This window comes from Nansenia antarctica (assembly GCF_963989245.1).
Source record: "Nansenia antarctica genome assembly, chromosome: 11".
Taxonomy (NCBI): Eukaryota; Metazoa; Chordata; class Actinopteri; order Argentiniformes; family Microstomatidae; genus Nansenia; species Nansenia antarctica.
In genome coordinates, this window is record NC_137681.1 from 14,537,181 (window position 1) to 14,564,563 (window position 27,383).

At 46.7% G+C, this 27,383-nt stretch overlaps 1 protein-coding gene across 1 annotated transcript; it reads left to right on the plus strand.

Annotated features, from left to right (window-relative positions):
• Positions 1–26,316, plus strand: lmf1 (lipase maturation factor 1). The gene is made up of 11 exons (XM_080542038.1): positions 1–132; positions 349–658; positions 3,281–3,291; positions 5,268–5,416; positions 13,191–13,256; positions 18,946–19,113; positions 19,913–20,093; positions 22,504–22,657; positions 22,943–23,126; positions 23,962–24,074; positions 24,885–26,316. The coding sequence occupies exons 2-11, from the start codon at positions 408–410 to the stop codon at positions 25,057–25,059; spliced, it is 1,452 nt and encodes a 483-aa protein (XP_080398164.1). The 5' UTR covers positions 1–132; positions 349–407; the 3' UTR covers positions 25,060–26,316.
• The last annotated feature ends 1,067 nt before the right edge of the window (positions 26,317–27,383 follow it).

Here is a 27,383-nt window from a genome sequence, read left to right on the forward strand (position 1 = left end):
GTGACAACGACCCAGATGATGGAGAGGACACTTTCAAATATGAAGGGAAGAAGAAGAAAAGGGTTTCATTGCAAACCGGGACCTACTGGCTCACTCGAATTGTGTTACTACGTTCCATCGCTTTCATTTACTGTAAGTGTTGCAGCAAGTTCTAACTCACTCACTGACTTACTGTCTGATTGCCTTCATGTGGTTAAATAAGAAACGTGTCTTTGTTACTCTCATCAATTCAATAAACTTGCATGAATTTTCATGATCATATTCTGGAATTGATACCGAAGCTGTGCTCAAATAAGTTTGTTCATAACAACACACATCCCAGTAACACCCCTCTCTCTCTCTCTTTAGTGGTTGCGTTCAGTGTTGCCTACAACCAGAACAAGCAGCTGATAGGAGAGAAAGGGCTGATGCCCAGTAAAGACTACCTGACCAGTGTGAAGCGCTATGTGGGGGGTAAGATTGGCTCAGCTGCCCTGGCTTACACACCCTCCATCCTGTGGTTCCTGGAGTGGGGAGATATGGATGCCAACCTGGATGGCATCGCCATGGTAGGCCTGGCGCTGTCAGGATTCGTGCTGGTGACTGGCACTGCCAACATGGTGATCATGGCATCGCTGTGGCTGCTCTACCATTCTCTGGTCAGTGTAGGTCAGCTCTGGTGAGTAAGACACACACAGACACAGACACAGGCACACGCACACGCACACACACACACACACACACACACACACACACACACACACACACACACACACACACACACACACACACCCACACCGACACACACACACACACACACACACACACACGTCACACACACACACACACACACACACACACACACACACACACACACACACACACACACACACACACACACACACACAGCGGTGTATGTAACATACCTCCAGTACAAGTAAGAAACACATCAGGCTAGCAATGTATATTTGTCAGGCATAGGAGGAAGGCATCATGTTGGAGAGGCGTTGTCAGGGAACATTATAACCAACCCAACACTGATGTACTGTAGTTCGCTAATTAGGCCCTATCCCATTTCACTCCTTGGCCCTACATTTTAGCCCGACCCCTCCGTTTTGCGTGTTCATGTGTAGGGGCAGGTGTGTCCCAATTCCCCTATTGTGTAGAGGTAGGGCCAAGTGGGAGGGCTACATAGCCCTCCAAACAGAGTTTTTTCATATGCACATTCCAAACGGAGTTACAAACGGAGTGTTATGTAAAATCCCAGAGTGCCTTGTGAATCATCGGCAGGATACTGTTTTTCAAACATTTTGATAACCATCATATTCTCTTAGGTTAATGTCATTTCAATGTGTTATAGACCTTTTCTTTATAACAAGCATAACAACAAAAAACACTATTATGCCGCTGTGTCTAGCTGTGTGTCTAAAATGACCTATATAACGTTACATGTTTTAAGGCTGATTTGTGCATGACAGTCCTGCATTTTGACATAATATGTCAAATATTATTTCCATGTCGCATTTCCCGCCTTTGATGGCATAATGACGCTCGAAATTTTACATTCAGCCGCAAAGTTGTTGCACATATCGCTCCTCTAATGTCAGTGCAGACTGGCAGGGTAGGAGCATGGGTTTCTATCTTACAATTGTTAATTGTTCATTGTTAATTTTATTTATAATGCGCCCCCCATCCAACTTTTACATCGGCCCGGGGCGCAGCCCGGGTAAAGGAACAGATAAAGACAAAGACAAGGAACACAGAAAGCAATCAGACACAGACGACTTAAACGTAAATCTCAGGCATACAATTCACAACAAATAGGGAGTAGACTTAGGGAATATCATTTAGGAAGAGGTGGGTTTTTAACTTGGCTCTAAAGGAGTCCAGAGTGGGGGCAAACTTGATGGCAGAAGGGAGCGCGTTCCACAGGGTCGGTGCTATCACCGCAAAGGCACGGTCACCCTTCCTCTTGAGGTTGGTACGTGGGACCCTCAGGCTGAGTTGGGCGTCGGACCTGAGCCTGGGTCTAGGCCTTGAGGAGGTAGACTGGTCCAGGAGGTCCTTGATGTAGGGTGGGGCGAGACTGTTGAGAGCTTTAAAAACAAAGGTGCAGATTTTGTACTTCACTCTCTTCTTCACTGGGAGCCAGTGAAGGGAGATGAGGACAGGGGAGATGTGGTCCCTCATTTTGGTGCCTGACACCAGCTTGGCAGCGGCATTTTGGACTAGCTGCAGGCGGTAGATGGTCTTATCAGGAAGTCCAGCATAGAGTGAGTTGCAGTAGTCGAGCCTAGATGAGATTAGCATGAAGACGACCCTCCTCAGGTCGCTGGGGGTGAGGAAGGACTTGATCTTGGCTATGATGCGTAGTTGGTAGAAACATGCCTTCACGACGGAGTTCACTTGTCGGTCAAGGTTAAGCTCGGAGTCAAAGATGACACCGAGGTTCTTGACATGTGGTCTGACAAGGGTGGACAGGCTTCCCATGTTGGTGCTGAGCTGAGTGATGGCGGTGGTGTTGCCGATGAGGAGGATTTCCCCCTTGCTCTCATTCAGCTGTAGGAAGCTCTGGGCCATCCACTCCTTCACATCGCGGAGGCAGTCCATCAGGCGCTTCAGATCGGCGGGGTCGTCAGTGTTGATTGACAGGTACAGCTGGGTGTCGTCCGCATAGCAGTGGAATGAGATCTTGTAGCGTTGAGGGATTAGACATAGGGGGAGCATGTAGAGGGAGAACAGGATGGGACCGAGGATGGAGCCCTGAGGGACCCCACAGGTGAGGTTGGCTTGTCTGGAGGAGCTGTCTGCTATGTGGACGGCGTGGGTTCTATTGCTGAGGTAGGACTTGAACCACGACAAAGCGGTGTCGGTGATGCCAACCTCCTGCTGGAGGCGATCGAGCACCGCTTTTTTGTAGGAACTGGCCTGATAATGAAGCATTGTTCTTTTTCATTTGATGACTTGTTTGATCGATTGATAGCGTGAAACATAAGTTGTGAACGAATCGCGAGCAACTCTGTTCCAATGGACAAGCCGAGGGGTAGAAATGGGATTTTCAGACCAGTGTGTACGTTGGTTGTACTGGTTATATGTGGCTGGTGCAGTATAGTTTAAATGCTCGAGCTTATATGCAAATTAATGGTGTTAATTTAAACACATTAAAACAAATAATTATTTAACCTTTATTTATCCAGGAGGGTCAGTTAAGAACAAATTGTTAAACGTATCGACCAAGACAATGAAAATACATTTTGTTTTCTCCTAAAAACTAATTCTTACCCTTTTTCTCCTCCTGCAGGTACTCGTTTGGTAAGTTAATCTCTTATCTCTATCAAGTTTGAGTGCTTCAAATGAATTGCAATATTTATCTGCACCTGGACCGAACAACCTTTCCTTTATCACACCTCAGGCCTTCTCCAACCTTTATGCAACCACAACAGATGTCTTGTTGTACCCATTCCTTGGTTGACGCTATTGAATTTGCTCTGATGTCTTAATATGATCTACCCCATAGAGGTTTTTGGGGGTGATAACATTTCAATATGTAATCTCATCATGATAGTGGCAGTGGTCAAACCCCCTCAAACCAGTCAGGTTTCTCAGCTGATCCGTTTTAATGCGTCTCGTCAGGGTCTATATTGATGTGTTGGCCAGGACATCAGAGCGTGTGTGCGTCTCTCTGTGTGTGTGTGTGTGTGTGTGTGTGTGTGTGTGTGTGGGCCTGCCAACCAAATCCCGTGAACATCTGGCCCAGAACCCGGGCCAAACAAGGTTAGCAGATGTGTCTGATTTAGTGATGGCTAAATGCTAACCACCCAGGATTTCTCAGTTGTCGACCCAAAAACTCTGATTTGATCACAGACTCTGACGTTTATTAACGCCTGGTGCCGTTAACGTTCCAAATTGTGTTGAATCTAATCACTGCAGGAGAGGGTATAAATAGAAGGCTTGATGTAGGTCTCCAGTTCAGATAAGCAGCCAGATCAATTTGTCTCTGATTGGTTAAGGACACCTCTTGAGTGAGAGACGTCAAGTCTGAAGCCCGCTGTCATGTTCGTTGGTCCACCTCTCACTATTCAGCTACATATCCCCCTTCCTTATCTCTGTCTCTCATATCTCCATCTCTCTCTGTCTGTCCTTCTGTCCTGTATTCTGTCCATCTCTCGCCTGCTCACCATGCTGTCGTTGCAAGCATGTCCACTGGGGTGAGGAGGAGAACGACAAAGCAAGTCTTTGTCTAGAGGGGCTGCCGGCAGCTGCTATGGGGGGGACCAATGGGGTCTGGCTGAAGAGAGAAGGCAGCAGGTGGGCCTGTGGATAGAGCATTTACATTCACTTTTTTGCCATTTAGCAGTCGCCTTTATCCAAAGCGACTTGTAACACATTCACATTCACATACATTTGACTAAGTAAGTGAATCATCTATCCAGCAGTCATAGCGGGAAAAAGGAATTATGCTCCGGCCAGGGGCCATTGGCAGTCGTAATGCTTTTTAGAGAATGTTTATATTAACAGTAGAGAAACTATACAGGGGGGTAGAGGGGATGTAGATGTCTCAGAGCCCATGGTTGACTTTACACCAGGCTGGTCTGTGAAGAGAACAGCTCTTTGCATGTTCAGGCAACTACCACACATGTGTCGTTACAGAGAGAGTCAGATCAGAGTCGGACATATTTGGTTATTCAAAGCGTCCCTTGCGTCCTTGCTGTCAGTAGGTCTTTAGAGCAGAGAGGACAGGTCAGGGTTTTTTAATGCAAAGTGGAATGCAAAAAGGGAGTATTTGCATTTTTGTTATCCACTTTTAGTTCATCCTCAGCCTCCTAACTTGGTTGATGATATGTTAGATATTGTGGATATAAAATGTCCTGTTTTCCATGCAGTATTTAGGTCAAGATATGATGAAAGGTGGTCACTCGTGTCTCATTTGACTGCGTCAAACTGTGTTGTTCATTTATTTTACTTACTCCTCCTAACATGGATTCCCTTTCCTTGTCTATCTTTATCCCACATCTGCTTTGATGTGACATCTGCCCTCCTCTCTCTCTCTCTCTAACACTTTTCTGCCCAGCTCTCTTTTTCCTTCCCTGTTGTCTCTGTCTCTTGATCTCTCTCTCCCTCTCTCTCTCTCGCACTCATGCGCGCGCGCGCCACACACACACACACACACACACACACACACACACACACACACACACACACACACACACACACACACACACACAGTGTGTCTGATTTTCCCTCAGTCTGAATTTTCCCTACCCTCTCTCTCTCCCCCTCCTCTCCAGGTTGGGAGAGTCAGCTGTTGGAGACAGGTTTCCTGGGGATTTTCCTGTGCCCACTGTGGAGCCTGGCCCAGGTGCCCCCCCGCACCCCCCCCTCCATCATCTCCATATGGACCTTCCGCTGGCTCATCGTCCGCATCATGCTGGGGGCTGTGAGTCACACATACACACACACACACACACACACACACACAAACAGAGACTCAGACACAACAACAACATCGCAGGGGCAATCTGACACTCACCTGGTTTCACCTTTCATATGTTAGTATGTGGAAAAACACGGGTGGAATGTGCCATGTTTGACAAGTGTCTACCTTAGACACTTCCCTTTGGAAAAACCACCACCTGGAGCAACTCTGACAAGCATTGTAAATGCAAATATGAAACCAGTCAGTTAGCCAATTTGTCTGGCAGTTTTATGGGTTCCATAGCGGATACAGTCCTGAACACTGAGCTAGAACTGTAACATGCCAAAATATGGCGGGGGAGGGGGGGGCGGTTAGTGTTATGGGGCAGGGTTGCCACGATTTCAAAAGTATTTTTTAAAATTAAAACCATAAAGAGGAGCAACGATGGGGCTGCTTGCTCACTAGTCAAATCTGCCAACAATATGATTGGCTTAAGTGCTTACAACTGTAAAAATCCCAAGCTGTTTCCCCAAGGCACAAAGTCATTACAGCATGTTTGTTGAGACCAGAACAAAGCCTCCCACCAGATATGGCTGAGGCCTAACCAATTACCAGCTTTAATAGCAGGGGAGTTGGGATTTTGACTGCAAGTTGTTTTTGGATAGTCAAATTAATGTATTGTTCAGAAAATTGATTTTAAAATGAAGATTACAGTATATTATTGAATCTCTGTCCATGTGTTACTGTAGCTGATAAGTGTTTGGCTGAAATAAGGTCGTTGAAATAAACGTGACCACCGGTTTAGGAAAGTTATAAGAAGTTTTATATGACTTGTAAACCTCATTATAAAGGATGTAAACCTCATTATAAGGAGAATGACATTCATTCCAGGTGCTTGCCGTCACAGAATGTATTAAAACTCTCTTCTTCCTTTGTATTTATTGATTTAGATTTAATAAATGAACGTTAAGTGCAGACACAGTGTGTGTGAATGATTTTGAATGGTGCTATTGACGATGTCAGTATTCTCTTGTAGTTAATTTCTTCTGAAGTCATCTGAACAGATCATCTTCTCTCCATATCGGTGTTTTATATTCTTTTAGAAGTCAGACCCTTCCTCACGATGTTGAAAACATCCCTGAAGATATTTCTCTCTCCCCCTGTTCACGTTGTAAGGGAGGTGTGTGTGTGTGTGTGTGTGTGTGTGTGTGTGTGAGAGAGAGAGAGAGAGAGAGAGAGTGTGTGTGTGTGTGTGAGAGAGAGAGTGTGTGTGTGCACGTGTGTGCGCTTGTGCATATTGTGTAAGCAAGAGGGTAAGCTCGGAAGGCTAAAGGGCTCTGCACACAGCGTGCGATTTCTGTTGCGCGTCAACGTTCCATTTTGAAGTTTGAATGGAAGTCTATGAGAACATCGCATCGCAATTCGAAAATTCGATTCCATTCATAACAACAATGGAAATTATGGAACGTTGACGCGCAACAGAAATCGCACGCTGTGTGCAGAGCCCTTAAGTGTAGCTAATGAGAGTTGATCCAAAGGACAGTGTCTGTGTTTAAACTGTGAAGTATAATCAGGGCTCCAGTGGGCCAGCACCCCATGACTGGGTGTGATAGAGTTTAGACTCGGGCACTAAACCGTCCTGCACCGTGCAAGGCAAGGCATCTGAGGAAATGTTGTGAATCCAAAGGCTTATTCTTTTAGCTTTAATTGGTTTTTGGAGAGGATTTGGACTGAAGGGTGTCATCCTGTTTGTTGGTCTAAAGATTTCATTTTGTTGTTCTTCTTCTTCTTAGCAATTAGCCTAGTCATTGTTTTCGACCCCCCCCCCCCCCCCCCCCCCCCCCAAGCGCTTGTTGATGGGATATTCAAAGCTGTCCAATGGAACCATGTTACAGTTCTGGTCGACCTCTTTTTGAGGAAGTGTCTCTTGCAGGCCGTTGGTCTGGTCCCTTTCCATCTGTCCTTGTCTATTGGTTGTTGATGGGTTTTGAGGTTGGCCTCGGTCCAAACCGGCCTGTCTTCTCCTTTGTCTGAGCCCTGTCGACGGGGACTTGGGACGGTGGTTGGGGGAGTTATGTATGAAACGCTCATTGTTTCCCCAGTATTGAGAATTACCAATAATGAGAGGTCAATGTACCGTAAAGATTTGACACAGAATAAAAGACTCACTGTTGTATCGGTAATGTAGTTGATTCGCTTATGGAGAAACATATTGTTCATGTTTCGGAGTCTCTGGAAGTGTTTACAGTCTTCTTATTTAGGCTCTTGGCGAGGCCCATCAGGCTGTACCTTTTTGGCTGTTGGCTCGTGCGTTGGGGCGTACCTTTAGGGTCTTGGCAGGAGCAAGCAGAAAGCCCTGTCACTCTTATTTACCGTAGCATGTCAGAACAAACCATGACGCCAAATGAATGATTGCCAAACTAATGATTGCTGAACGAATTTCCTGTTTTGGAGAGAAGAATATCCTAAATATATAATTAGAGGGTTTTCTTTTTTCCTTTGTTGCTGGCCTGATCTCGGTTGAAACCGGTACCGTATTGAATAATGTGGCAGCATTGGTTGCTGGTGATGGTGTGAATGTACTGTAGGCCAGGTAGAGTGAGAGAGAGTGTGAAAGAGAGATCAACATTCACTGAGGAAGTCCTGAAACAGTCTACCTTTCCATGATATGAGAGAGAGAGAGAAGGCCAGGCCAGGGTGTGTTAGGTCTGTAAAGGCCAGTCTTCTGAGTGTCTCAGGTCTGTCTTGGTCTAGGTATTGCTAATGACATCCTCAGGGCCTTCCCCTACCCAGCTCTCTCTCTCTCTCCCTCTCCCTCTCAGAGCCTGACTTACAGAGCTCCAAACCAGCTTTGACACATCCACCACTCTCTTTTCCACCATCATCCTTTCTTTTATTGTCGGGAGCCAGCGTAAATCTCAGCGCACGTCTCAGACAGGAAACGGGGGGACTTGCTGGATGTCGTTGGCACATTTGCAGCAGCTCAAGCCTGTACCTGGAGGGCAGGAGTTGTGGTTCCGTTTCAGATGTGTGGATCAAGTCCAGGTGGAACAAAACACTAACACACTAGTGTTTTATTGAAATCACATGCACCAATTCAATTTGTCATGGAAAGGACTTTTTTTTTATGGTAACAAATTTCATGGGAGTGAGTCTGTATGCCCGTTCAAAAAGATGTAGAATAAAAGTCTCTGTTTGTTATGATAATAGAAATATTGCTACATTATCACAAGGTACCATTGGATCAACAAAACGAATCGGACCCAGATATGGTTTTGTAACACTCAATGGGCCGGTTTCACAGACAAGGCTTAAGCCTAATCCTGGACTAAAAAGCATCTTCAATGGAGATTTTACATTGAAAGTGTGATTTAGTCCAGGACTAGGCTTAAGCCTTGTCTGTGAAACCGGCCCAATATGTTGTAACAGTAAACATTTGAAAGCAGTTCTGAATTTCAACAGATGTAGTACCCTTCCACTAAAAAGGGCTGTTGAAATAACCTCCCCATTAACATTGCATTAGCATCATCCAGTCTCTAGGGGGAATTCTGGTAATTTCTATGGTCCAAATATGTGATAGGAATTGAATTGATGATACTCAGGACCTCATGACTGGATTTGATTATGGCCATTTTGGACATGTAAACACTCAACAAGTTATAACCAGAATCCAATGTCCTGATAACAGCAATTTGGCTAACGAAGTTTAACAACATTATTGCACATTCCATGCCCCATGACAAGCAGATGTGTCAATATTGACAGTCTCATGTCCAGCGAAGCGCATAAGTGCTTATTTTATTTGCTTATAAATCGTCCCTCTCAACAGAAATTAGGATCGGAGCCAGTGACCCCAAACGGCTCTCTCTAGTTATGTTGCCAGCCCTCAGTGTAGATGTGAGGACATTTTGATTACACATCGGTAAGACAGACTAGCACTTTAAGCATCAGCATCCATGATTGTGTTCCAGGTTTGCCTTCTGCAGTCTCCAATGAGGAGTTAGTGTCCATACTCTGTCATTTAGACGCATGACATTTTATTTCCTTAACCATAATGTTTCAGAAGAACTGTTGTGGTTCACCATTCCAAGTCCATCCTTCAGTCAGTGTCATTCAACCCCTAACTTTGACCAGGGATGCTTTCTCTCTCTCTCTCTCTCTCTCTCTCTCTCTCTCTCTCTCTCTCTCTCTCTCTCTCTCTCTCTCTCTCTCTGTCTCTCTCTCTCTCTCTCTCTGCTTTTTTTCTGCTGCTCAAATTGCAGTTCTCCTATTGTGTAAGAGTGAGTTATTACTCCCAAAGAACTATTGTTTCAATCTGTCTTAGTCTTTCAAGTCCCTCATTTGTCTTCTCTGTTCTGTCTCTGTGAAACAAAACGAGCTATCGTTGAAGTTTGCCGTTGCACGTTGTTAGAATGGGTCACTGACACGAACCCATCTGCTAGTGTTTAAATAGGACGATGTGATGGCTGCTGCTGTAGGTACTAACAATGGCCTGAGAATGGCTTGAGGACACCAGGCCTGCTGCCCAGTGGCACAAGCAGACAACTCAATTACCCAGCTTCAGTTTTATTGCCCAGCTGAGATGGAGGGGGGGGGGGGGGGTGGTCATTTTCACATTAGTGGATCACATTTTTCCGAGGGGAAAATACATTCCCGGACCCCTAATTAGATTATTGTGTAATGTCATAGATGCAAGAATGCTATCTGATAAATGGCAAAGGTAACCCATGAATTAGCTGCTAGCGTAAGCGTACCCCCCCCCCCCACCCCTCACCTTCCACCTTCCATTCCTCCACCCCACACACCACCCGGGGTCCAACCATGCTCCCTGGGGGTGTATCAGCCTGCAATATGGATCATGATATGCAGAAGAGAATGATAATGCAGAAGAGAATGCTGAGGGGAGCTAATTTACAGCTCTGAGCTCCTTGGCTCTCAGCAGTGTTCACTGTATGGTTCCAATGTTTGTGCAAGGAGATGAGGGGCTATTTATGATCTCTATAGACATCCAAAGGGTCAAACACAAGGGGGAGACAAGTTATGGTAGGGGAAGCAGAGTGCTGGTATCAGTCCTAATGGGCTCAGAAAGCTTCAATACAGGAAGAACAGGATTGACTGTAACATCTGCTTTGGAAAGAGATGGATTACTGAAGAGGGCTCTAACTTTATGTCTCCTTGCCCCTCTCTCTTTCTTTCTTTCTCTCTCTTTCTCTCTCTCTGTCTCTCTCTGTCTCTCTCTTTCTCTCACTCTCTCTCTTTCTCTCTCTCTCTCTCTCTTTCTCTCTCTCTCTCTCTCTCTCTCTCTCTCTCTCTCTCTCTCTCTCTCTCTGTCGGTCCTACTTGCCTTTTTGCTCTGTTCTCTTTTTCAAAGGGGCTTTTTTATTTCCTAGAATTGAAGATTAAATCAGGGCCAAATAGATTAATCACGGCACAATCCAGCTCTTTCTCCTCACTTGTCCTCATTTTTCTCCTCTTAATTTTGCTCATCTGTTAATCTTTAATGTGATTACACACATTAAAGTCAGATTAATGTCTGTCAATGCACAGGCAGAAAATGGCCTTTTCTTCTCCTCTCTTGGCTCTTCGCTGGAACCGGGTAATTCAATCAGTGATAAGGTGACTTGAGCACTCCATACAGAACCAGCTGCACACGCTGGCTAGACTATCATGGATTTATAATAGTTTCCCGGACACAGATCAAGGCTAATCCTAGATTTAAAAACGTCTTCAATGGAGATTTTACATTGAGGGCCGGTTTACCCCGACACAGATTAAGCACAGATTACAGATTAGTCCTGGACTAAGTAACATTTGCAAGAGTACCGGTACATCTCCATTGATGATGCATTTTAGTCTAAAACTAATCTTGATCTGTGGCTGGGAAATAAGACCTGAAAGTGTGATTTAGTCCAGGACTATCCTTAATCTGTGTCTGGGAAATGGCCCCAAAGAGTATGTACGGTATTTCTGTCTCAAATAATGTGACACATATTTGACTGATATCCCCTTTGGTTGGAAATTAGGGCTAAGGGGTAGCCCCATAAAGATTGAATACCTGTAGTATTAGTTTTGAGAACCACAGATTGACAAATGCATTGAATTTCAAATAAGGTGGGAACAGTGGTAAAGCATTTCATTCGCAGTAAGGTGTTGTAACTGACACACACACACACACACACACACACACACACACACACACACACACACACACACACACACACACACACACTATGACCGTCGGCATGATGTAAAGTTCCATTGTACATCAAGAGATGGATGAAAGAGAGGAGGTGGAAATCACATTAGTCCAGTAGAACCGTCCCTTTCTCTCCACTTGTGACTACAACAAGCCTTCTCTTCATCTGTCTGGACAATACCACATTTATGAGGCCTTGAATAGAGACAGTTTATTCAAACACAACAAATAGATTTTTTGAATCAGCTGTTGATTATCCCAGAAATGACCAAGATAAAGACACTTTATGAAGCAGGTCCTTTCCAACTTCCCTTTGGAGAAAGCGTCTTTGAGCAGTGGAGTATGAACAGCTATCCTCAGACCAGCGTCCCTGGCCATCAGGAGGGAGATCCTCTCAGAGACAAATGACACATTTTGACACAGGAAAACACTATCATATACAGGGTTCCCGCGCTGGTCTTAAAAAGCCTTAAAGTCTAAAATCCAGCAATCCAATTTACCTAAAAAGGTCTCAAATTTCAGTTATTGGTGTAAAAATGAGGTGCTAGGTCTTAAAAATAAGATCCTGCAAGGAAATCAGTCCGACCACATCTATTTACACGGAAATTAATCAAGCTGGAACCCCCAAAATGCCAATTCGCTTCCTTTTTTGTCTGTATGGCAGTGAAATCCCTAATTTCGTCACCTCAAGGATGACAAAAAGCTATCATATGAATGAATGAATGGATGAATGAATGAATGAATGGACTTTATTGTCATTGCTACAGTACAGGTACCAAACAACGAAATTTAGGAGGGGTGGCTCCCCTGGTGTTAGGAAAGGGGAAAAAAAACACTTAAAAAAAAAAATCACAAGAAGGGAAGGAGCTGGTTTACATAAATAAAGGCTATGTACACTATCCACTGTACTATACTGTACAGATAGACGACTAGGGTTGTCATATTGCACAATAGTATTGTTTCACGTTATTTAAAGTGTCACAGTTTGCAGGCTTGAAATGTACATGTTTGTGCCTCAGCACTACACCTGATTTTTTCAGTCCAGCAGCTGCCATACAATCCGTCCAGACTGTCCAGGGCCCAGAACTTAGGTCTGTGTTGCGAATAGGTCTAAAATTCTATTCAAAGAGGTATAAAAAAGGTATAAAAAGGTATTAAATTTGACTTGTTGAAACTTGTAGGAACCCTGCATATAGCCCACTGACATGCGTCTTTCTAATTGATAATTAATTTTTAGTGATAGCACACCATCCTGTCATGGGTTCGATTAAGATAGATGCGATTTTAGTTTTTAAAGAAGTGATTGAGCTTGGTAATGCAGTAGCGTATTGAAATATAATTAGGCCTGACGTTTCATGCCTAATTCATTTAGTGGATATTAAATTAGACAGATTATTACTGTTCTTGGTCAACTGGAACAGTATGTATAGTTTGAAGCGTGTGATTGGATGTACTGTATGCTCTCTTATGGGATTTAAGTTCATGACCTGTAAAGCTTACAGTATTTGCCCTCCACAATCCCACCAAGAAATCCACCGATAGAGGATTCATAAAGGTATGTTTAAGATGATTGACAGGTGCTCCTTCTCTCCACTGCAGGGTTTGATCAAGATCCGAGGGGACCGCTGTTGGAGAGACTTGACCTGCATGGACTACCACTATGAGGTGTGTGTGTGTGTGTGTGTGTGTGTGTGTGTGTGTGTGTGTGTGTGTGTGTGTGTGTGCTTGCATGGTGGTTCTGATCACATGTTGTGAGGTCGTAAAATGTGTGAGATTCAGCTGACCATATCAAGTTAAATCAGATTTGATTCAATTACCCCTTTATCTATCTATAAATTACCCCATTATCTGTTTAAAGCTTACGCTAAATAATGTATCATCCAGATCAGATTTGACTTACTGTAAGGTTAGGTGTTGAACGTGTCATTGAGTGTCCCTGCCTGTGTATGTGTGCGCACCTGTGTGTGTGTGTGTGTGTGTATGTGTGTATGTGTATGTGTGTATGTGTGTATGTGTGTGTGTGTGTGTGTGTGTGTGTGTGTGTGTGTGTGTGTGTGTGTGGTGCATTCAGGAGAGAAAGACAGATGGTTATATAATAGAGTGTCGAGTGTGTGCACCGCTCATTCACATCCTGTCATTAGGACTTCCCCCTCCACTGTGTCGTGCTGCCGACTGATTATCCTAAGCAGATAATCCTTATCAATCAATTGCCTGCCGTCTATAAGTGGATTAAACTAACCACTTTATTGACCATGGCCTCCCGTGCCTTCTTGTCCTTACCTCCCTGTGCCACACCGCTGCCCTCTCTGCCCCTGACTCACTGGAAGGAGGGGCGGGGGCGGGGGCTTTATTTAGGATTGGCCACCATACTGTAGGGCCCTGGACCGGGCAGGGTGTCAGGGAGACCCTGTACGATGTACCTGGTAACGATGAACAGAGCTTGCGGAGATGACTCAGTGGTACGGAAGGAGAGGGGTATATCGAAGATGTGTGGGGGGGCAATTCTCGATCCTGCGGAGGCGCCAAGTATGTAGGGTGTACTTAGTATATAGGAGTCTCTTTCGGGCTTTCAAGATTTTTAAGATGGCTTTTAGCTACAGGAAGTGCTGTTGTTTACTTGGAGGGCATTTCCAAAAGCTCACCACTCAAAACAATATGGGTACCGACCCGACCGACCAACCAACCGCTGCTTCAGGACTAATAAATCATCCAGTCTGAACCCAGACAGTTTCTCAGACCCCGCCAGCCCCATGTTTGTGTTTCCCCATAGGAGGGGGAACCCACAGTGCTCTGTCATCCCTAGGCCACAGCGCTCGGAGCATCTCTCTCTCTAATTAAAGCAACCCAGAATACACTGCTTTGTCCTTCGGGACTGGCTGGGATGGCTGGTTTGGGGGCACCGTTGCGTGTGACAACGTTCCCTAAATTGCGTTGTTGTGTTTTTGGGATGCAGTGGATGGCTGGTAGAGGTAGACATTGGGAGGACGGGCTCTTTGTAGTGCATGGATGGGAATGAGGGAATGGTCTAATTGATGAGGATCGTCGTTCCAATCCGGGCATTACAACGAGCCCGTCCTCCGATGTCTACCTCCACCGGCCTCCCCTGCTCTACAGCCGCCCCGTCTGTCCAGTTTTGTCCCACCACCTGCCAGCCTCATTGAGAGCTAGCTAATTCGCCAGCAATTCGAGCAAATGCTGCACTATTAACTAATAGTAGCTACAGTTAATAGGCTAGTAAATACAGCTTCTTGCACCTTCGCTACACCTGACTGTGGTGGACTGGTCTACATACACAGAGCCTGTCCTGGCATGTCTCTGTTTCCACTTGTCTGGCTTGCTGTGTGGATTTCCCATTAACTGGAAAACCTTTTTTATTTGTGTGGCGTTCAACATCGTGACTCGCTCATTGTGATGTCTTTATGCCTGTGTGTTGAAGCGCGGCTGTAGAAAGTCCTGCCGTTGTTTTAAAGGCCGGCTGTGGGAAGTTATAGGCATATAGAGAGCAGTGATGTAAAGGGCAGACCGGCTGAACTGCTGCAGTTTATATCAGTTAGCTGTGTGTTCAGTGCCATAATTTGCTGGCAACATTTGAACATACTGTACATACAAGGAGCATGTGAACATACAGTACATTCATAGGTCAAGTCTACAGTATATTTACAAGTCTTGTTAAGTATGAACACTGGAGTAGTATGGCTTCCAATTTGTAGATCAGATTTTCTGATAAACTCTTTCGAACTCCCGTGTGTGTGTGTGTGTGTGTGTGTGTGTGTGTGTGTGTGTGTGTGTGTGTGTGTGTGTGTTTGTGTGTGTGTGTGTGTGTGTGTGTGTCTGTCTGTCTGTCTGTACATAATTAGTGTCCGTTAATTATGTTCTGTAGGCTCCCTACTCTATTATTGTAACACAGGGCATTGCTGAATCAAAATGCTGCATAACATGCACTTATTCATTCCTGCATCAACCCCACCCCACCCCCAACCTCTCCTCCCCCCTCTGGCCGGCTCTCTCCTAAGGGTCCCTGGGTGTGAGTTGTGGAGGGTCGAGCCCTGGAACTCAAAGGCTCCTGTGTGCATCATAACCCCCCATATCTGAGTCTGCTGAGGGACACACACAGGGCTTCCATTCAGCCAGAGTGAGACTTAACTCTATACATGTACAAATGTATAACCCACCTCTGGGCCAAGGTGATGGGGACCTGTCTGGAATAATATGTCTCTGGCAATTACTGGTCAGCCAAGTTGGCTATTGGGATGAAGAGCGCTTGAGTAAACCCCTAGTATAATTAGGACTTTCTTTTTTAAACTTGCATATAAAAAGAAAGGAGACGTTTTCCAGTTTATTCCAAGTTGTTTGGTGTCTAACCTGGAATTCCGGGGTGTTTAGACTGGGATTAACGGAAAAGCATATTAAGGGAGCAGTCCATAGCCTGAGGACTCCTACCTCCATGCAGCCCCGTCTCCCAGTGAAAACATCACGCTGCTCAAACTGTCAACACCCTCGGGGGGTAAAGCAGACAGCCCCCTCCCACGTTAACCCCACCTCACCGGAAGCCCCAGGCGTCAGGTGAGGCCTGACTGCCCCCCCCCCCACCCCTGCCCCCCCTTCCATCCCGGCTCACACCCCCGCTCCACCACACTGCTCCCTTTTAGCCATGACAGGGCAGGGCGGCAGGCAGCAGTGCATGCTGGGAGTGGCGCTCTATGAGGCTTTTTGAGTGGGCAGGCTCGGCTGGGGGATGTTTTGTTTGTGTTGGGTTGATTTCTCTGTCAGGGTGCCGGGGGCATGTTTGGTTATCTGAGGTTGTAGGCTCTGTGCCCTAGGCTGTCCAGGGGTGTGGTGGTCCACAGTTCTCTATATAGCCCCCCCCCCCCCTCCGCATCCCTGTCCTTGGCCCAGTATACTACCCACCGTGCCCACCCCGCTGCCCTGCTCTGAAAGAGCTCTCTGAGGATGGATTGTTTGGTTGGGATTACCGTCGTCTAAATAAGGCTACTGTCTTAACATAGCCCGATGTTCCCCCGAGGTGGGGTTTTATACATGCCTCCACTAACACCACTTTGTGACAGGCTTTTATGCCAAAGCAAACTGGGGGAAAGAAGCACCTTCTGTTTCCTATTTAGGGTCATAGAAGCCTAGTGTTTGCATACATTGTCGCCGGGGCAGGCTACTCTATGTACGGTAGCCACTGCTGACTGTGTGAAGGGAGCGATGGTCAGATCCCACTGACATCCTGATGCAAATGCAGTTTGCTGGAGCTGGATCCATGCAAACGTGGACGTCACGTCATCAGGTGTTATCTGGGATGGTATGCACTTTTCTCTCTGCTTTATCTGTCACTTTATGCAAACACATCCGACTGTCGTGATGCTCACACCCAACAGCTGCTTCTCCCGTGGCTCAGTTGGAAGAGCGTGACGCGACGGTAGCAACGCTAAGGTTGAGGGTTGGATTCCCACTGGGACCATATATACCAGAATATGTACCGGTACTCTATGCACTCAGTGTACCTGAAAGTCGCTTCGGATAAAATACCACAAAGATACCGTTCTTCATTCCATTCCCTCTTTGACAATGAGCCCGTCCTCCGATTTCGTCCTCCACCAGCCTCCGCTGATATGTATGTACTGTATATATATACAGTACAACAGCTTACACATGTGTCATGCATCCATATTTGAATATTGTTCCTTGGAGAAACTAGTAGACATAGAATGGCTCCTCCCTCCCTGACCTGGAAGTAGTCGCGCTGTGAGGTGACCTCATGATGACGTTTGGTGAACCCTTCACCCTGTCTATCTGGGGCTGCTGTCGTCCCATTGTCTGGCTCTGTGGTGGAAGCAGGAAGGATGTGGTTGGTTAGACACCCCCCCCTCTGCTCCCCACCCCACAATGTGTGATGTGTGTGGAGGACTCCCTGACGGCTTGGATCCACAACTACCTCACAGACAGGCGTCAGTATGTGAGACTGCAGGGCTGTCAGTCTGAGGTGGTGGTGTGCAACACCGGTGCCCCCCAGGGAACTGTTCTGTCACCCTTTCTCTTCACCCTCTATACCTCCGACTTCCAGTTTAGCTCCGACCAGTGCCACCTGCAGAAGTTTTCGGATGACTCCTCTATCGTCGGTTACATCACAGACGACAGGGATGAGGAGTACAGGGCCCTGGTGGAGAGCTTCGTGCAGTGGTGCGACACCAACTACCTTTTGCTTAACACCAGCAAAACAAAGGAGTTGGTGGTGGATTTTAGGAGGAAGAGAAGGACCCCAGCCCCCATCACCATCAAGGGGGTGGAAGTCGAGAGGGTGGACTCCTACAGGTACCTGGGAGTACAAATTAATAACAAACTGGACTGGACTGACAACACCGAGGCTCTTCTCAGGAAAGGGCAGAGCAGACTGTTTTTCCTGAGAAGGCTGAGGTCTTTCGGTGTCTGCAACAAGCTGCTGCAAATGTTTTACCAGTCGGTGGTTGCCAGCGTTCTGTTCTTCGCCGTGGCCTGCTGGGGTGGAAACATCTGTGCCAGGGATGCTGCGAAGCTAAACAAACTGGTGAAGAAGGCCAGCTCTGTGGTGGGGACCGGGCTGGACAGCCTAGAGGTGGTGGCAGAACAGAGGATGGGGAAAAAACTGGCGGCCATGCTGGCCAATCCCTCCCACCCGATGTACTGCGAGCTGGCAGGGATGAGGAGCAAGTTCAGCCACAGATTTGTTCTCCCCCGTCAAAGTACAAAAAGATTTGGACAGTCCTTTATTCCAGCTGCACTCCGACTCTACAACCAGGCCCTGCAGGGTGGGGGAGACCTGGAGATGGAACTTTTGGAACTTTTTACTTATTGAGCCTGCACTGTTTTATGTTTTTTATTGAATGTTTTTCTGTTTTCTGTACTGAATGTTTTCTGCCCTAACTGAGCTGTTTGACAACAAAATTTCCCCATTGGGGACAATAAAGGTTTTCAATCAATCAATCAATCAAAACAATGAGACACTGACTCCAGGCTCTCGCTCTCTCATACTGTCCCTGGAAACCTAAGGAGAACACTGGTGTTCACCGCATTGTCCCAATTCCTTGTGTGTGTGTTTGTGTGTGTGTGTGTGTGTGTTTGTGTGTGTGTGTGTGCCTGTTTTCTGATTCTCTCTCCCGCCCCCCCCCCATCCAGACTCAGCCTGTTCCTAACCCCATGCCCCCTCTCCCCCCCCCCCCCCCCATTTCTCATCCAGACTCAGCCAGTTCCTAACCCCATGCCCCCCCCCCCCCCCCATCCAGACTCAGCCAGTTCCTAACCCCATGCCCCCCCCCCCCCCCCATCCAGACTCAGCCAGTTCCTAACCCCATGCCCCCTCTCCCCCCCCATCCAGACTCAGCCAGTTCCTAACCCCATGTCGTACTACATGCACCGGTCCCCGTGGTGGTTCCACCGCTTCGAGACGCTGACCAACCACTTCATCGAGCTCGTCGTGCCCCTCTTCACCTTTCTGGGCCGCCGGATGTGCACGGTGAACGGAGCGCTGCAGATCCTCTTTCAGGTGAGTCCGCCACACCGGCGATCCTCCGTCCCGGTTCCTGGGAAGCCTCGTCGGGTCCCAGTCCAGTCCAGTTTTTTGCCCCAATCTTAGTGCTACGGTGTCACACACTGATTGAGCGATAATCAGCTTGATTCGCTGAATTCAGTGTGTCAAATGCTGAGATGGAGGACAAAAAGCCTGGAGTCCTGTGGCTCTCTCCCGGGCACCAGGATCACTGCTGTAGACACTGGTCTGAGGTCAGTTTTAGCATCCGTCCCCATAGTGGGTTGGGTTAGGATTGAGGTAGAATTACCTTAGTAATTGGGGTAGTGGTGGTCTAGTGGATAGTGTGTTGGACTTGTGATCGGAAGGTTGTGAGTTCAAATCCCGCCTGAAGCCACACCACTACTAGTGTGCCCTTGAGTAAGGCACTTAGCCCTCAGTTACTCCAGGGGGAATGTCCCTGTAATTCGTAATTGTAAGTCGCTTTGGATAAAAGCGTCTGCTAAATGGCAAAATTAAATTAATTAAAATTAGGTAGGGTGAGTCGATCCTAGATCTGTGCCGAAAGGATTAACCTCTACCCAGAGTGGCACTCTTGTCGTCGCAGTGCTCCCTAGTGGAGCCACTGTGATCCTCATGGCTGTAGTGTGAGCTGCTGCAGCACTCTTGTCTTGAGTATCAAGTATTCTTTTCACTGGTATGAATTTAAGGGTTCTCCAGGAGCTGTATAAATACATGAACTCCCAGAGATTACTTTATGTCTCCTTGGTATCATGAAGCCCTTGACCTCTGTCCCTCTTCTCCCCCTAACCCTCAGGTGACGTTGATAGTGAGCGGGAACCTGAGCTTCCTCAACTGGCTGACTATGGTGCCAAGCCTGGCCTGCTTTGACGACGCGTCTCTGGCCTTCCTGTTCTCCTCGGGCCGCGGGGCCAAGCAGGCCGTACTGGACCTCCAGGCCGAGGACGCCGCAGGACAGACCCCTAAACCCACCAGAGGTACCCTACTTAGACACACCTCCATGTGCCTTAGAGAACACACTCCACACGCACACACACGCACGCACACACGCACGCACACACGCACGCACGCACGCACGCACACACACACACACACGCGCACACACGCCTTACCACTCCATGTCTCAGACACAATTTACAGAGGAGGAAACCAACAGGGACAAGCCTGATGTATTATGGGTGTATTCCCGGTATTCTGGGTATTTGGGAGGAGGAACCGGCCAGCCGACCGAGCGGCTAGCCAGGTCAGGTAGTGTTTCAGCAGCCTTGATATCCTGTCTGGATGTTTTATAGTTCTGCCTAATGATGGCAGAGAGGAGGTATTAGACCCAGCCCCGGTCTGCTGCCTCAGCCTGGCTACCGCTCCACAGGGGACGGCTGATGACTCTACCAGTTGCTGTGTGCGTGTGTGTGCGTGCGTGCGTGCGTGCGTGTGTGTGTGTGTGTGTGTGTGTGTGTGCGTGTGCGTGTGCGTGTGTGTGTGTGTGCGTGTGTGTGCGTGTGTGTGCGTGTGTGTGTGTGTGCGTGCGTGCGTGCGTGCGTGCGTGCGTGTGTGTATGTGCGTGTGTGCGTGTGTGTGTGCGTGCGTGCATGCCCGTGTGTGCGTGTGTGTGTGTGTCCCTATGCACCTGAGTGTGTGTTTACTGCCTGTAAGAGGGTCGCCTACCTTATTGGAGCCTTCCACCCCCCCAGCTCCAACAGTCACACCTGCAGGCACATGTGGAGCAGGCTGCAGAGGGAGGCAGGGTATCTGGAGCAGGCTGCAGAGGGAGGCAGGGTATCTGGAGCAGGCTGCAGGGGGAGGCAGGGTATCTATAGCTGGGTGCAGGGGGAGACAGGGCAGATGGAGCAGGGTGCAGGGCGAGGCAGGGCAGATGGTAGAAGTGGGTGGTGGCAGGGGGTGTTGGGGTTCAGGCCATCAAGACAGATGTGATGGAGTATGTAAGAGAACAGGAGTTTGGGAAGAGTGGGGATTAGCACAGGGACAGCTGAGGAGTGAGAGGGAGAAGAGAGAGAGGAGAAAGAAGAGAGACAGCTGGAGATTATGTCCTGTACATGAGCAAAGCTGGGTAGTTTAGGCATAGGGGGGATTTAAGTGAGAGGTTGAGAGAGTGTATATTTATGTTTTTAGAGTTGAGTGAGCATATGGTTAAAGCACAAATAGTGGACTTTTCTAATTGGTCTCCCAGGAATTACTAATGGCTTTTATGTTGAGTAATATGGAACTTAAGTGGGTATAAAATGTCCTATTACCCGCAGTGTGTGTGTGTGTGTGTGTGTGTGTGTGTGTGTGTTCAGTCATTTTGTGAGACTGTAAAACTCAGTTGTTTAACTGAAACAACAGGTATAGGAGGGTTGTGATGAATGGTTTTCCCAGACATGGGCCTGGTTACCCCTGCCAGGCAGGTAGGAGGGGTTTTGGAGCTGTCTGCTCACTCTGGTTGTCAGGGTGAAACGCTCCATGACCTCATAGACAACATCTCCCCCTCTCTGGAACTGCCAGAGGAAGCCTGTGTGCCTTCAATACACACATGCACACACACTATATTATCGATACAATACCCACTATATTATCAAAGACCCCTGCACACCCCAACCACAGACTGTTCAAGCTGCTGCTGTCCAAGACACAATACCGCAGCCTCGGGGCCGACACCTGGAGGCTAACAAACAGCTACTTCCACCACGCAACCAGACTTAAGATTTATTTATTTTTGTTATTTTTTCTGAGTGGGGCAGTCCCACTCATATTTTTCATTTTTATTGACAGTTACAGTGAAGATTTAGACAGGAAGGATGGGTGAGAGAGAGAGGAGGGATGACATGCAGGATATGTCCCCGGGCGGAATCGAACCGGGGACCCTGCGGTTACATGGTCAGCGCTTAACCCGCTACGCCACCTAAGCGCCCCTGCCAGACTTAAGATTGAGGGCTACTAAGGCCTAGTGACTATTTACCCGCTACTCTCACATGCATAATCCACCTGTGAATGCCCTTGTATGACTTCATCTCACCCCCACAGATACTGTGTATCTTATGCCTTCATCCACTGCTACTTCAGGGCTATACTCATGCTACTTCTATTCTTTATTATCTATTGTTATGCTTCTCTGTCGTCTCTTGTCTTACACTTTTTGTTTTATATAACTATTGCCATTTTCTCCTGTTGGTACAATGTCAAGGAACCGAAGCCTAAGAATGTTACTCTCTTATACTTAGTATAATGGGATCTAACAATAAACTTGATTCTGATTCAGATTCAGACACACACCGCACACAAATGCTTACGCTTGCACACACGCACATACACACACACACACACACACACACACACACACACACACATGCCCACGTTCTCCCATTTCACCACGTCCTTCCTGTACTATAGGTATGATGATCCGGTGGTTGGTGAACATAGCTCTGGGTGTTCTGATTGGTTTCCTGAGCGTTCCCGTAGTGATGAACCTGCTGAGCTCCAGACAGGTGATGAACACCTCCTTCGACCCCCTCCGCATCGTCAACACCTATGGGGCCTTCGGCAGGTACAGCTTCCTACGTCACCCTCCTCTTCCCCCCTCCTCTCAAAGTCTCCCCTCTTCTTCCCTCCTCTCTCCATCTCCCTTCCTCCTCCCTACTCTCTCTCTCTCTCCTCTTCCTCTCTCCATCTCCTCCTGCCTCCTCTCTCCTCTCATCTCTCCTCATCAATGTCTCATACTGTACACCTCACTCCTGTCTCTCTTTCTATCCCTTCTTTTCCTCTCTCCTTGTCCATCTCCCTTCTCTCTCTCTCTCTCTCTCTCTCTCTCTCTCTCTCTCTCTCTCCGCAGTATCACTAAAGAGAGGACCGAGGTGATTCTCCAGGGCACGCTGAGCATTGACCCCAACGACCCGGAAGCAGTGTGGGAAGAGTACCAGTTCCTGTGTAAGCCCGGGGACTTGAAGAGACGGCCCTGCTTCCTGTCCCCCTACCACTATAGGCTAGACTGGCTCATGTGGTTCGCTGCCTTCCAGGTAAGAGACTGGAGCTTCATTTTACTTCCTGGAATAGTGGTTTGATTATGAGTTTTGCATCACAGGAAGTAAATATAAGTTTGTCATTAGGATATCTATGAGGCTTTAATGCAGAACATTTTTGAGAGCATACTTATGGAGGACTGATGAGAAACCTACTTTGAATTAAGTAATCCTTTAACTCGAAATCCTTTAACTCTGGCTAGTTGGATGTGAAATCTGGGAATTGGTTATTTTTGTCTTTGTCCAAACTGATCCTAGGTCTGTTGGGGACAACTTCTACGCCAAGCACAGATAAACAGGGTCATGAAGTACATACAGTAAATATCCACTAGGGGGCTCTAGTCTCCTTCTCATTTCACCTCTGGCGTACTATACATCCCTCAATGGACACGTCCTCAGCCAACACTCCACCCTAGTCCAACTCTGGATCCAGGCATCCTAGCTGAGAGTCATTTCCTGTTTCAGGGCCAGCAGTCCACGTTGTTAAACCTGCTAGTGTTCTCTCAGGTGTGTGTGTGCTCTCTCATTCACACACACACACACACACACACGCACACACACACACACACACACACACACACACACACACACACACGTAAACCTTCTAGGGCTCTCTCAGGTGTAGTTGTTTTACCGTTCCCGTCTCAGGGTATAGGGCTCCCTGTTGGTTTACATCCCAACTCAAAACTCAATGTGGAACTGAAACCCCTGGTCAGACATTTGGCAGAAGGGAAGGTTTATAATGCCACACACACATCCACAACAGAACTTTTTTCTCAGTGAACTTTGACCTCTCCTTCTCTCTCTCTCCCTCCGTCTCTCCCGCTACCAGACCTATGAGCAGAATGAGTGGGTGATCCAAATTGCAGGAAGACTGTTGGCCAACGACACCTCGGTCCTCTCCCTGATGGAGCACAACCCATTCCAGGACAGAGACAACCCCAGGTTGACACACACACACACGCACACACACACACACACACACACACACACACACACGGTGCTTCATCTCAGTAGTCTACACTAGTCTGGTTGTTTTGACTCTAAGCATGAGCAGTCACTTCGAGGTGCTCTACGAAAAACGCTTTACGAATAAACTGTATTATTATTACTACTTCTACAGTAGCCCCCTCCCCTGTCTTATGTCTTTTCTCTGCACCAACATGAAACAATTGGACATATGAAAGAGGAGAGGAGAGCTGATGCCACTTTGATAGATATTTGAGACTCACTCTTGATTTACCAATGGTCAGTGAAGAGAACCGTTGCTGTTCTCCCTAACATGGTTCTGTGTGTTAAATGAAGAGGGGGTAGATCTAGTCATGTATCATTGGTTTAGCACATGTGTACTTTCATTTAATTTTCCCTCTAAAACTACCAGCTGTTGCCGCGGAAGACAGCTGCGTGTACGGCGCAACTAATTTTGGCGTTCTGTCTGGGGAGCTGGAATGGAGATTGCTGGAGTGTGTGTGTGTGTGTGTGTGTGGGGGGGGGGGGGGTGGTGTGTGTGTGTGTGTGTGTGGGGGGTGTGTGTGTGTGTGGGGTGTGTGTGTGTGTGTGTGTGTGTGTGTGTGTGTGCTCGCGCGCGCCCTCTCCATACTGCCCTCCATACTGACATTCCTTGTTCTCTACCGCCCTCTTGTGGAATGTCCTCACCTATGAAATAGCTTGTATTCTCTTCTCACTCAGTCACGTAGCCTGACCATCTCTTCTTCTTTTCGTCTTCTTCTTGTTCTCTCCTCCCTCTCTGCTCAGGTGGGTACGAGGAGAACACTACAGGTATAAGTTCAGCCAGCCAGGCAGTACCAGTGCAGCCGAGGGGAAATGGTGGCTGAGGAAACGCATTGGTGCCTACTTCCCCGCTCTGAACCTGGAGGGCCTCAGGAAGTACTTCCAGTCCAGGAACTGGCCCCAGCCAGACAGGAGCTGACCTTTGACCCCTAGAACAGACTGACTATGTCTAGCACGAAGACTGCCAATGGCCCCTGGCCTGAGCATAGATGACTTTTCCTGCTAGAAGGATGATTCACTTACTTTAGTCAAATGTATTGATTGTAAGTTGCTTTGGAATAAGGCATCTGTGCTCAGATTGTTACAAATGTAAACTATGTGATCGATGGATGCCTGAGACACACAAGGGCCTTCCTTCCTGACGTCAAAATCGTAATGAAATAGATTTATGAAAGTGAATACTGTATGTGCAAAGGGATATACCACTATGCCAAAGGTGCTTTGTTACAAAAGAGAAATGAAGAGATGAGACCCTGTTTAGTTTAGTTTAGTTTAGTTTATTAGTTTATTATATCGAGGACAATCCTAATACATGAACCATATAAAATATAGTAAAAAAGGCAGCGTTAGCCTAGTCGGCTAATTTTCAGCTGAAGTCCCCGGCCAGTTGCAACATGGCATCCTGAAAAGTAACGTCATTAGTTAAAATAAAACATTTAAAAATTCTAAGAACACGTGGCTGAGACAAGGTACCCCAACATCACACTTGACAAAAAACACACGTAAGCAAGCTGAGGTGATTGAAGGGGCTACAACAGACACCACATACACACTTATGGGGGCAGCGACATTTCAAGCACATAGAAGCCACAGGACAATTACAAGCCACACAACATTAAGCACTTACAAACAGTTAAACAGTTAAACATTAAACAAAACAAAACATACAAAAAAAAGGCATTATGGGGAGGCAGCACAGAGAGGGATTAATGAGGACAAGTATAGTTCTGTGTCAGCCAGGCTTTCATGTGTGTTGTGAAGGTGGAGTAAGTATGTATGTCTTTGAGTTGGTTGGGTAGTGAGTTCCAGTTTTCTATTGCTATCACTGAGAAGGATTGCTTACTGAAGGTGCTTTTCCTGAATGGAACTATAAGGTCGCCACGAGAGGTGCTTCTGGTGGGCCGTAAGCTGTGGTCACGCTGGTTTATGAAAGAGTTAAGCGGGGGAGGAGCTTTGTTATGCAGAATTTTATGGATGAGACAGATGTTTTTGTATTTGATGGTGTCTTCCCAGCTAAGGTATTTACATTTGTCTAGGATGGTACAGTAGTGTGTGCTGTTTGGCTTCTGGTCCATGACCTTAAGGGTCCACGTTGGATTCTGGTCCCACACAGAACGACAAACTGTCAGACCAAGATTGGTTTTGCTTTGACAATGACCATACATGTTTGACTGAACATTCCCAAACCTGTGTGTCTCTTTGATAATAAAATTGTATTTTGTGAAAATTATTGTGTGAGTTTTTCATATCAGGTTGTCTGTCAGCTTTCCCAATTATTTACACATCCAAAATACTGCATGTTTTATCTCAGCAATTTACCATAAAAGTATTTGAATGCTGTGCTGTTTATTGTTCTTATGAAAGTTTCTGTTAAGAATTGTGCTTGTATGTTCTGCTATGGATATCTGACAGGGAGCCAATGAATAAAGTATTAAAGGGACAGTTTTCAGCACTATCTAGGAGAGGAGCTGTCATCTTACAGAAGTGTGTTCGGCCTCCAGAGAAGCTATGGGACAGAACCCTGTGGAGCATCGCTTCTCCTCTCCCACCATGCATCTCTCTCACAGCATGGTCATTATTAATGGTCTCCTCGTGATTTTTTTTTACTGTGTACCTACTGTGAATTGTCTATATTTTAATGAATACATTGTTTAATATACACTGCGTCTTCTTGCATTGGTTGCTTTATGTGCAAACATGGCTTTGTTATAATTGGCAAAGACTGCTGTCAAAATATACTAGGTATGCATAAATTATGCATGGTTGTACACTCACCTAACACTTTATTAGGAATTATTTTATTCAGGAATGCTACCCTGAAGCTTGGGGAGACTTACAAAATGTGTAATATTTTGTTTAACTACAAAACATTACGTTTAGTGCAAATCCAGCATATGCAATGCAGTTTCCCCATCCCTCGTGTGAAGAATAGTGGTAGCTTCATCATGTTATGGGTATGTTTGCCACCAGCAGGACTGGAGAGTTAATAATGAAATGTGCTGACTTGGTAGTAACAGTCTACTCCACGTAACAGTCTAATCCATGTACGCAGTGTGTAATTGATTATGCAAACCAGAGACCTTATAAAAACAAAATATATTACTTCCTAAATCACATTCGCTATTATCCTTGCACTCAGGTCACGTCAGGTGGACTCAATTCAAATGATTTGCTCTAGTTTTAGGAATGTCATACTGAATACTTATTGATTCAAGACATTTCAGCCACGTTGTAAGTGGTGAG

Excerpts from the sequence above, each read along its gene's own strand:
- lmf1 (XM_080542038.1), top strand. The coding sequence starts at position 408 with ATGCCCAGTAAAGACTACCTGACCAGTGTGAAGCGCTATGTGGGGGGT. Across the intron at positions 5,417-13,190 it reads TCCGCATCATGCTGGGGGCT|GGTTTGATCAAGATCCGAGG; the intron begins GTGAGTCACACA and ends TCTCCACTGCAG. Across the intron at positions 19,114-19,912 it reads CGCTGCAGATCCTCTTTCAG|GTGACGTTGATAGTGAGCGG; the intron begins GTGAGTCCGCCA and ends CCTAACCCTCAG.